Below are 12,089 nucleotides of genomic sequence, written 5' to 3' on the forward strand. Positions count from 1 at the left end.
GCAGCTTTGCTTTAACCATCTTATTTTTATGGCATGTGCATTTCTTGGAACTATGGAATGGCAATATCAGCAAGAAAAGCTAGCATCTAACCAGCACATATGGACAGCTAGGCATGTCCTTCAAGATTAATGAACATGCTCAAAATTGGCCTTTAGAGAACAGCAATTCTACATACCCACAGTGAGACACCTCCCAATCACCTGCAGATGTGGATTCATTTGGTAGATGAGTTGCAATTTTAAAAAACTGATATGTTTATTAATATGTTTAGAAGGTCAAGGCTTCTAATAATGCACCCAAATCACAATAGGTACATTGAAGTGGAAGACTCAAAGACAGTTATACCTGATATTGATGATGAAAATATGTAATTAATTGACCTACACCCCTGTGATGCAAATGAGTAGCTTAGTTATCATCAGTCTCTACAAAGAGGTTTTCAAATTTAAGCTATGATAATAAGAGACTTTTCAAAGTCAGTGATTGTGTGTGTGTGTGTGTGTGTGTGTATGTGTGTGTTTGCATTTGTGTGTCATGCATTTACCTATAGGCAGTTGTCAATTAATGTAATCATCTAACTTCATTTTAATCTTTCCAATTTTGCAAAGCTAAGGAGCACTAACAATTTTCCTTCATGAAGAAAGGAATTGATGTCCTCTAAGCACCAGAGTAGGAAAAGTATGACATCTGGTTAAAAATCTATTACATACAAGCCAGTATATTACACTAAATTAGGAGCATACATTTATTGATAAATGGAGAGACAAAAATGAATGGGATAATTCAGACTGTGAGTGATTTGGTTACTGTATGAACAGGGAAAGAGTTTCATTGTGTTAGTACATATAAGTGGATTGTTCTACAATTCTAGAAAGGAACACATCATTCTCTGGGTCGAGTTAAACATGTTTCTTACTGCTGACAATTTGAGATAGCATTTGGCACTTGGCTGTAACAAAACCCAAATGAAATCATCAAGGCATAAATATAAAACAATAAAAGCCATCCAAAAGAAAATAAATATGCACTTTCCCCCCAAAATTAAGACATGTCTTTACACAGTATGCTTCAAGAAGGTAACAAGTAAAAATGTATAGTATTTAAAACAACTACAAACTTCATCTCTATATGCTTCAAACAGATAAAAGAGAATACTAAAGTGATAAGGTAGTAAATATGGCCAGATAGTTTGAGGTATAAATGCCTCTCTTTTGCTTGCTTTTAAAGAAACAAAATACCTGTTTCAGATTTCTTCTGTGTATAAAAATATCACAAGTCTTTTCTTTTGTGGCCATTCATGACAAATCTGTCAAGTCCATCTTGCTAGTTTACTTGCTATACCTCCATGATAGTTTATGATCAATGGCTCTACACTAGTTCTTCCATTTGAGCTGAAGAATTTTAATTGATCCCTTCAATTAACATAAAAAAGCAATTACAAAACAAAATGCACTCACCCACCCATCTGTAAAATGGTAGGGGAAAATAAAGAGATTTTAAATTTATTTTTAAGGCATTTGGACTTATAACTGAGTGTCTTATTAGACTTGGAGCTTTCGTGAGTGTCTCCATCATTTCCATCTGGCTGCAGAAGAATGCTTCATCTTCCCCATTTCTCAAATCCTTCTAGTACTTTACACTGGAACTGGACCATTCTTAGATTGTGTTTCTAGAGCTTTAATGCTGCTGATGATCTTCTTCTGTGGCCCAACCACGGTAACACCAACTTTTTTCATGTCACTGTAAAACATGGGAGAAAGTAACTGATGACACTCAGAAGAAAGTTTTAATTTTCAAATGAGCACAATCCTATAACTATAATTATATATTCATATATTACCATGCTTGTTACCAGATTTCTACTTTTTAAACACTGATATGTTGTTATGTCCTGATCTCGTGCAAGAATATAGATGTTGTAGTGGGTAACATATGCTTCTCACAACTTTTGTCAACACACAACTTCACATTATGTCTTTATGTAATGTTAGATTCTTTTGAAAATATAATTGAAGTGGGTATTAAGGAAATAGAGCACTATATAATGGTGAATTGTAAATCCACTCTTCCACAAAGAAGAAGAAAACATACAAATGGAATAAAAGAAAACCTCAGGATTTACCAGAAACTAGAAGAATCAAGACTATTTTTTTATTTTTTTAATTTCTTCAGATTACAAGTCAATTGTTAAACCATCACTTATATCCTCCTGTTCATCTCTCCCTCCCACTTTCACCCTATTCCCCTCTCCTCCGTCTAAGACCGAGGGGGACCTCCTCCCACACTATATGGTCATAGGCTATCAAGTCTCATCTTGGTAGCCTGCTTATTCTTCCTTTGAGTGCCACCAGGCCTCCCCACCAAGAGGAGTGGGGCACCAGAGTTCATGTATAAGTCAGTCCATGCTCTCCATTTAAAAGATATTCCTGAGTAACATTGCCAGTGCCTTGATTTCCCACCCTTGCCTACAAAATTTGAGAGATTACACCTTGTTATTGAAGCTGACAATGTTGTAGACATTTGTGACAACAGACGAACTAAGCTTTGATTTATTAGCCCAACTGATAATAGATAATTAGGCACTCCTTTTTATATCTTTTTGCTACTCCCTTGAATTAGGACTGCCTCAAGGGCTGTTTTCACTGTTGGTAGATAAAAATCTGAGGTGATAGTGTATTGTTTCTTGTATTTATGCCTTATGACATAGAAATCTTCTGCTTAGCTCCTCTTGGGGCACCATCTCTGGGGCCACAGGGCCATCATGTAACTATCCTGGGACCCTGTGTGAGCATTTTGGTCAACTGTACACACCTACCTGTGTCAACACAGACATTTCATTGAAAACACTGCCAACCACGTCAAGAAAGACTAGAGCTCTTTCTTTATCATCTGAATGTTCCAGTCAATACCAGCTCTAGAGCACTCAGTTTTTTTATTTTTTTGTTTTTGTTTTTGTTTTAATTTTTTATTATTAATTTATTCTTGTTACATCTCAATGGTTATCCCATCCCTTGTGTCCTTCCATTCTTCCCTCCCCTATGACTGTTCCTGAGGGGGATTTCCTCCCCCTGTATATGTTCATAGGGTATCAAGTCTCTTCTTGGTAACCTGCTGTCCTTCCTCTGAGTGCCACCAGGTCTCCCCCTCCAGGGAACATGGTCAAATATGAGGCACCAGAGTACATGAGAAAGTCATATCCCACTCTCCACTCAAGTGTAAAGACTGTTCTGACCATTGGATAGATCTGGGTAGGGGTTTAAAGTTTACCTCCTGAGCATTCAGTTTTAATCCTCATCAGTTCTCCCTAAATTCATGACCCACAATAGTGGTCTATAGCTGAAATTGTTGTTGCCTTCAAATTAATTTTGTACACTCATAGATAAATGAAAAAGGTATATCTTTACTAAATATAAAGTAGTTTATGCTCAGAAATTAATATAAACATTGTAAAAAATTAATTTTAGAAGAAAAACAGGTAAATCTATGTATTTTATGAATTAATCCTTGTTTACATAATTCTTTGATATGTGCATGTTTCAGATCCTCACTCAAATATTCCGTTTTATTGAGAACTTCTTAACAATTTCTTTGGGGCATCATTTATTAGAGGCTGTATGCTTACTGTGGAAACAAACATATACACATTTTTAATAAAGCACCTAGGAGGGAAAGGCAAGTGGATGTCTGTGAGTTCACATCAGCCTGATCTCCTGAAAGAGTTCCAGGACAATGAACACTACATAGAAAGACAAGAAGAGACTTGATACCCTATGAGTATATAAAGGGGCAGGAAGTCCCCCTCAGGCACAGTCATAGGGGAGGGGAGTAAGGGGAAAATGGGAGGGAGGGAGGAATGGGAGGATACAAGGGATGGGATAACCACTGAGATGTAACAAGAATAAATTAATTAAAAAATTATCTTGAAAAAAAAAAGACCCTGTATTGAGGAAAGAAGAAGGAGAGGAGGAGGATGACAACAAAGAGAAAGAGGAGAAGGAAGAGAAGAAGCTACTGGGAGTCTACAAAATAACTTGTTATTTCTCTGAAGGTACTGTCCTCAAATATACTCCTAAAGAAATTTGTAGTAATGACTTAGACTCGTATGTCAGAAAATTGATGTAAGCCAAAAGTAGATTTATAACTATGTATAATAAAGAGGATTACATTTGAATTTAGAAATCATATATAAATTATTCCTTTCAGTTATTCCCTGTCTGTTTTTTAAAGTGGACTCTCACTTTCTTAACTTCTTTGTATTCTCTGAACCATCTTGCCATGTGCAGATTCTGAAAACCAACTTCTACAATCTTCATAGCATGCCTTGTGTGCTCGTGTCATTTTGATCATTCTATCCAAAATAGAAGCAGAAAGATTCAAGGCTAAAGAGCAGATCCATATCAGGACCTGGACCAACTGATGCACAAATGGGTGAGTGGTAGCACTTTGGAAATGACACTTAAAGCCATAGGATACTGACCTGTAACAACTGCTCTCTTCAGTGTTCGTTATACCAGTGTAATCCCCTCCTGTCTCCACCATTTCTGTCACTTTGCCCATACCTCTGCTCCCCTTCTTTATCAATAGAACCCCTCTAAATCTACCCTTTGCTATACAATAACATTTTTAATAATGTTTGTTAAAAGTATGTTCTTGGCTTCATGTGAAAATTTGGGGGCTTGAGTAGCTTTCATTTTTGTAAAAATCCCTAAATTTTCTGAAATAAATTAAAATACATTTGAGAGGAAACGTCTGGTGATCTTTCCATGGGGCTTGATCGCCTGAGCAAGAAAACAGAAAGAAATCCAACATCCTACCCAGGTGTCTGCCAATTCTAGGAGAATTTCTAGGGTTATTTGGTTAAGTAGATCATTTCTGAATTGAGAGTGGGTGCTTCAAAAAAAAAAAAAAAATAAGTGGTGAAGCAACCAAGTTCAAAAGATAAAACATGAGGGCAAAAGGAAAATTAAATTGTTGAGTTAAGGGTTCTATAGCATTTGGGGATGAAAATATTGTCATAAATAAATTAAAATGAATTAAAGACAGTAGACATGGGCACCCTTCCGTTTATGTGTTTGTGCATGCATGTGTACATGCATGTGTGTATGTGTGAGTGCATGTGTGTGGGTGTGCATATGTGTATGTATGTGTGTGTGTACATATGTCTCTGTGCTCTGCTTTTATGTCAATCTGGTTTTAGAACTAAGGTCTTAGGTTTATGCTTATATGACATTCCTTGATGGACAGAGCCAATTCCCTAGCCAAGAATATTCTGTCTCCCTCCCTCCCTCCACGCCCTCTCTCCTTCCATCTCTCTTTCCTCTAACTTTTATCTCCTTCTCCCCTCTCCCTTCCTTCCTTTCTTTTTAAACTTCTATAATTGTATAACAATATAAACCGGAAGTATGCATAAGTATAGGATATGGTAACTCAGGACAGAAACATTATTATGTCAATCGATTCTGACCCTACATTGTACCTAATATAGGGAAAAAAAAAAGACATTTTAGGGAGTAGAGGACAAGAACATCTAGTTGAATGAGAATTTCCCCCTTAAGCTCATAGATTTGAATCCTTGGATCCCACTTAGTGGGACAGTTTGAGAAGAATTAAGATGGCTTTTTTGAGGAGGTGTGTCAATGGGATAAGCTTGGGGTTTTAATAGCTCAGGTCATTCCTAGTTATCTTGCTTTCTCTGCCTCTAACTTATGAACCATCTACTGCTCTAGCGCCATGCTACCTGCCATGATCGTCCAGGACTAACCCTCTGAAACTGTAAGCAAGGTCCCAACTAAATGTTGTCTTTTGTAATTTGCTTAGGTCATGTGGTCTCTTCCCTACAACAGGGAAGAAGACATCTTCAGAATCTGAAGAACAAATATGAAGGAGTGAAGATTCTCAGAAAAGGGAGGTTCCTTACTGAATGCATATTTACTGATTATTCAAATACAAGTTATACTGAAAAGAAGTATTCTACCAGCTAAATAGTTTATTGTTGACTACTGTAATGTTGAGTCAAACAAATGGCTCAGTTTCAATTAAAAGATGCTTTTGGCTCACCTGTTTTGAACAAATGCCTTTCTAAAGCCATTCACAGCTTCTAAAAGCTACCTGTATTTATATTACAAAGTAGCAGTTAATCTTATTAAGTATCTTCTGCTTCTTATATTTCAATGTAGGTTGTCATTATGCATTATGAAAAAATAAGCGTTTGCCTTACTTTGCCTTTGAAAATCTAACAACTGTGTAGGAACTTTCAACTTTGTGGCTGTCCTTTGCCATGCCCTTATGTTCTAAAGCAGGTGTCTTGTGTGTCACAACCCTAACTGTTTGTGTTACTAAAATAAGAATGTATAAAAATGTTCAAAAGAAAAAAGTTTGAACTCTCGAATGTACCCTGTAACTATGTCTGATCAAAACAGCAACCTCAGAAACTCAGTGTACTGTTGGCAGGATAAGAAATTCATTCTGTAAACATCACCTTCCACTTTAAACAGGACTGCAGGGATGTTTCAGATGGACCAGAGTAAGTTTACTTTCTGAGGACACATTATTCGCCCCAAGAGCAGTAAACACTTTCATGGGACCTTTTTTGATCTCCAATGTCTCTGAACACAACACTATAATACAAATTATACAAATTATTTCTTGCGTACTTATGCATGTATTAATTACATTGTGTACTCTCCTTTTGACGATCTAACATTGGCTCCTCAGAGTGAAATTGTTGAAATGACTGTCAGGGTAGCATTCAAAGTGTTTGGAGAGGGTAAGTCTTAAAGGAACCTTAAATGACTAGCAGCTACATTCCACAAAGTGAAGATGAAAGAGAAAATGACTGACACAGGAGTTTGGTTAGCATGGAGAATATCTGCCCAATGCAAGCATCTTTCTTTCAGACAATCTCAAACCTTATATTTGGATGCAGGCCTCTAGAACCAAGGGAATGTTCTTCCACTCTCCTTCCTTTGAAAAGAATTGGTAAGTAGTGACAATCATGTAGCTATTGAGGTCCTAATGTTCAAATGAAAATGAATCCTTTCTTGTATCTCTGATAGTTAAGAGAGTTGTCCCATGCTCAGCTATGTGTCAGCATGGCAGAGTTGAAATGCTTGTGTTTGTGTGTTTGCTTGTGTGTGCATGTGTGATCAGAAAACAGAAAAATTGATATTGTTTAGAACATGAGAAAAAGACCCAGTCACAACAGCAAGCGAAGCAATCTGAATCTCATTTGCAGAAATAAAGAACGTGACCACCTGTTCTTTACTCTACTTTCCAATCATAAGTTGAGGGTAAGAAAGAAAACTTTCTATTTTCACTGCAATCACTTGGCTATCTCTTATTTTTTCATTTTTATGGATAGGGCTTCACATAGGCTAGACTTGTCTCAACTGTCTTTGCAGAGAAGGATGATTTTGAAGTTCTGATTCCCTGTCTCCTCTCTGTTAGTATAAGCACCTCCATACCCAGTACATATGGCTCTGGGGATTAAATACACTCTACCAACTGAACCCTATATCCAGCTTTCACTTGATTCTCTTTAAAATACTTTCCTTTAATCAAAGAGTTTCTCAAGTTAGAAGATTCTTCTTAGAGTGACCATTAAGAATTGCAGAGACTTGATACCCTATGAGAATATATAGGGGGAGGTAATCCCCCTCAGGAACAGTCATAGGGGAGGGGAATAATGGGAAAATGGGGGGGGGGGAGGAATGGGAGGATACAAGGGATGGGATAAACATTGAGATGTAACAAGAATAAATTAATAAAAAATTGGAAAAAGAAGAAAAAAAAAGAATTGCAGCATGATATATTTGGTTATTATTAATCTTTAACGTGGAAAACTATAAGTTAAGACTAACAACCCAATACAGATTATATCTTCCCCTACTATGAGTCTTTTATAGAAAACAGAACTAGCCTATTTAAAGCTTACTGGGAACTTCTCTTTTCTGATTGGTTTTCTTCACAGAGTAAACACTTAATAATACATGATGGTAGAATTTAGATAGATTATAGATATACAGCAGTTGTGAAAACTGCTTTTGGATTTTGACATGTTCTCTCTCTAGTATATCATTCATTCACTGCTCAATTTTCCGTATCGACAGATATGAAACTTTAGTAAAAAAAAAATAAATAACAGGAAGTAGCATACACAGGAATACACATTACACCTTAAAATGTTTTCTATTAGGAGGTTGTGTTTATTCATTTAACGAGGACATACTGCTATCTAGGAAGACACTATCCTGCATGCCTTTTAGGAGAAGGAAGGCAGTTCAACACATGTCAATATGTGTGTGGTCCAAAGGACTTCAGGGTTCTGTTCTGTTGTTATTGTGGACATTACTTTAAGAAGTAATTATAACCCACAAACCTTAAACAGATATAATCAGATGTCTATAACCCTTAATGCAAAACAGATATGATCAGGACACAGTCCACAATACTCTGTTTCCTTCCCAATATGCCACTTACTCTGTAGAGATCTTGGCAATGGTGTCACAGGAGCTGTACTCCACGCCTGTGAAGATTTCCTTACAGTGGGCTGTCCGGACGCCATTGAGCCAATCACCAGTTGTGTGGAAGGCAGAGATGTCGACATTGCTTTGGTCCAGAAGAAGGTTTGATGGCCTACAAGAAAAGAAAACAACTGAAGGAGAGAAATCAGAAGTGATTGGAGTGGCCAAGTGTCAAAATTTGACACCACCTTCAGCGGGAACTTGGAGACTGCATGTGGTGTTCCTGTTTACTCAAGGAATTGATCGGCCATGAATTCTTCATCTGTTAAAGCTGGCTAAGTGCTACCTCCTCTGCCCTTCATTGCTTTAAATTATCAAAACTTTGCCAGCAAAATATATAAAAACGCCACACAGATCCTTTTTAAAACTGAACATTTTAAGTCATTAACAAGGTGGTATGATTTAGATACAGTTATAACAGGCATGACACGTGACACAGTAAACGTTTTCTTTTCTGCTTTACTAATGGACTCTGTTTCAATATTAAACCCTTTACAAAGGGAGTTTGTTTGTAGAAATTGTATAGATTTGGTGGGTAAAGGTTATTTTCAAATAGAAGGCACACTTAACAGCAAGACTTGAAGTCAGCACATATTTTATAACACTACCAATGCCATTTATAAAGTAAAAATTACAAAAAGAATGGAAATTAGAAGATGAATAATAATACATGAAATTATTCCTTATTGAATAACACCAAATGGATATGACACACACATGTGTGTATGTGCATATACATATGTTCAGAGACAAAGAGATAAAGAGGCAGATTGTAGTTTATATTGACAGCATTCATCTGCATTGTTTCAAAATTCTTTAGGGTTGGTTTATGAAGCCATGATTCTGTTTGCACATCTACGAACCTAGGCCAGATTTGTTGAAGCAAAGGTCCAAAAATGAATTGAAGGAAATGGAGGGCATTATATTTCTCTCCCTAAGGAATTAAAATAAGCAAGTTGTGAGTAAACTTTCTTAGTGTGGGTGTGCTTTTGTTTGTTTGGTTTTCATCCCTCTTAGCTTTTAGTAACTCTTTTTTAACTGTACTTTGAATCATAAGATTGGGAAAATTAACACCCCTCTTCTTTTTATGAGGAAACTTAAAAACAATGCCGTTACAAAGGCCTTATTTGTGGGTTAAATTTAAAATTTATGAACACTTACATTGTTCCAGGCCCTATGCTAAGCTCATTACACAGACATCAAGACTTAACCTTTACAACACAGATGGCGTATGCTTTATAATAGATGCAGAAGCCAACACTAACAGAAATTAAGTTACAATTTTGGTTCCCTGAGGCAAAAGAGACAGAGCAGAGATTTAGACACAGCTTGTACTGGAGGGGATGCTCTTCCCTGCTAGTTACACCATTTGGGCAAAATGTGTTTAAATCATCTTTCTTTCTTTCTTTCTTTCTTTCTTTCTTTCTTTCTTCCTTCCTTTCTTTTCTAAATATATTTGTGATCATAGGATGTGTCCTGTGGTCTATACATGCTATGAAGGGTGAGGGAGGAATCCATATACTATATTTGTGGCCTGTGTAGGGTTTTCTGTTTGGCTCATCTGTAAAATGGGATTTATGTGATGGACATAATATAGATGATCAATAGATGACTCATAAATGCATAGATATATTCAGAGCAATGTTGCCTCATAACTGGAGAGGAACGCTATTTTTCTAACATGGTTGCAAACCCTATGAAGCTTGTTAACATTTTTTTTTTTTTTTTTTTTTGAGACAGGGTTTCTCTGCGTAACCCTGGCTGTCCTGGACTCACTATGTACAACAGGCTGGCCTTGAACTCACAAAGCTCCAGCACTCACAAAAAGTGCTGGAATTAAAAGTGTATGCCACCATGGCCCAGCTGCTTGTCTCCATTTTTAAAACTTCAGAAATGAAGGTTTAGTATATTTAAACTTTAATGAAATAGTTGGATTGGCATATTGTTTACTACTGTGTTGAGTGGCTATACATTTAGTCATATGTGGTATTGTCTATACAGTGGAGCAATAGCCCTGTAAAGTAGCTCTTATTAGAGATCTCATTAGAATAGTCAATCACTTTTACAAGCTCATTATGAGGTCCCAGGGTACACTCGTAAGTGGATGTGCTAGTCTGCCTAATGCTGTTGCTGTTCTCATTACTGAACAGAGTGTTGTTTATAGTAAAACTGTATATCCCACAATCTAATTTTTATAATTATGAATATGCATTTTGATTATTTAACATCATCAGAGCTAATGTTCAAAATATTTCATCTTTTGTGAAGTTGGCATTGGATTTAATCTTTATCTCATAAGATATTTTAATGTATTTTAAAGATCCCTGGGACAAATGGTGTAGGTCAGTGTAGAGCATATTCTGGGCTTTCTAGATTCGTTCTGTAACATGAAATATCCAGGATCATCAGTTTTTTTTTTTTTTTAACAGTTTTTGTTATCTATCCTTTTGAAAGCTTGTCTAAAATAAATACATAATTTGACTGTTAAATTCAACATTTAAAAATATAGGAACTGAGCTTGGAGATTCAGAGAATCCAAGGTAACTGAAGAATAATTAACATGTTTTAATTTGTATTTTTGAAGTGAATTTATCTGTGGTTGTATATAGTAAACTCTTATTAAGTAACTGAGAGTATTCACGTATGCAGATGCTCTGCAGCTCTACACTTTTTCATGTATGAAAGCACCCACTGGGTATCATATAGGCCTTGGGAGGAAACATTCCTGCTGTAAATAAGAAAATGACTCTGAGGAGAATTTGGAAATGAGACAACTCTGCATTTCAAAGGTACTTTTAATAGGGAAGTTTCATTTACTGCTGTTTATGGGCCCCATCATTCCTTTACATACAAAAGATATGCAAAGTGTAAGATTTTTTCTAAAATTATTTTATTATATTTATTCTCTCTCTCTCTCTCTCTCTCTCTCTCTCTCTCTCTCTCTCTCTCTCTCTCTCTCTCTCTCTCTCTCTCTGTGTGTGTGTGTGTGTGTTTGTATGTGTGAATATTATGTTGTAGATGTTTGCACCACAACACACATGTGGACAATGGAGATCATTGTAGGATAGCTAGTTTCTATCCACCTTACTGTAGGTAATGGTGATTAAACTCAGTTCATCACTACTAGCACTAAGCTTCTTTACCTGCTGAGCCACCATACTGGTCAAGAGCTAAAGATTTTAAGGAAGAAGTATTTTAGAGCCTACCCTAGACATAGGTATTCAGAGCATATGAGAAACCCATAAATTTATATACAATTTTCTCATTATTTCTATGGATACATTAAAATCATCTGATTAAAACTTCCAAGTTTAAAACTAATTTAGGGAAAAGAAGGCAACATTACATATCACTCTGTCTCTATTTTTGTCGATAGACAGTGCAGCCAAACTTTGGCATTTTTTTGGACAAGTCACCTTTCCCGTATATAAAGTGCACAGAAAAATATAAAACCAAGTATGAGAAATCTGTATAAGAAAAATGAAGTGAGGCTGAGATACAGGACAATCAGATATAAAAGTGCCCTTGGATGGGAGAGATGTAAAAATACCCGCAGATGTGAACAC

At 36.3% G+C, this 12,089-nt stretch overlaps 1 protein-coding gene across 2 annotated transcripts in view; it reads right to left on the minus strand.

Annotated features, from left to right (window-relative positions):
* Positions 1-517: 517 nt before the first annotated feature.
* Positions 518-12,089, minus strand: part of Epha3 (EPH receptor A3) — a 322,281-nt gene continuing 310,709 nt past the window's right edge. For both annotated transcript variants that reach the window (XM_051150116.1, XM_051150115.1), the window contains exons 16-17: positions 8,480-8,635; positions 518-1,741 (exon numbers count right to left, since the gene is read on the minus strand). In XM_051150116.1, coding sequence (XP_051006073.1) covers positions 1,636-1,741; positions 8,480-8,635 — 262 coding nt within the window. In that variant the 3' untranslated portion in view covers positions 518-1,635. The remainder of the gene's footprint in view (positions 1,742-8,479; positions 8,636-12,089) is intronic.

This window comes from Acomys russatus, chromosome 8 (genome assembly GCF_903995435.1).
Source record: "Acomys russatus chromosome 8, mAcoRus1.1, whole genome shotgun sequence".
Lineage (NCBI taxonomy): Eukaryota > Metazoa > Chordata > Mammalia > Rodentia > Muridae > Acomys > Acomys russatus.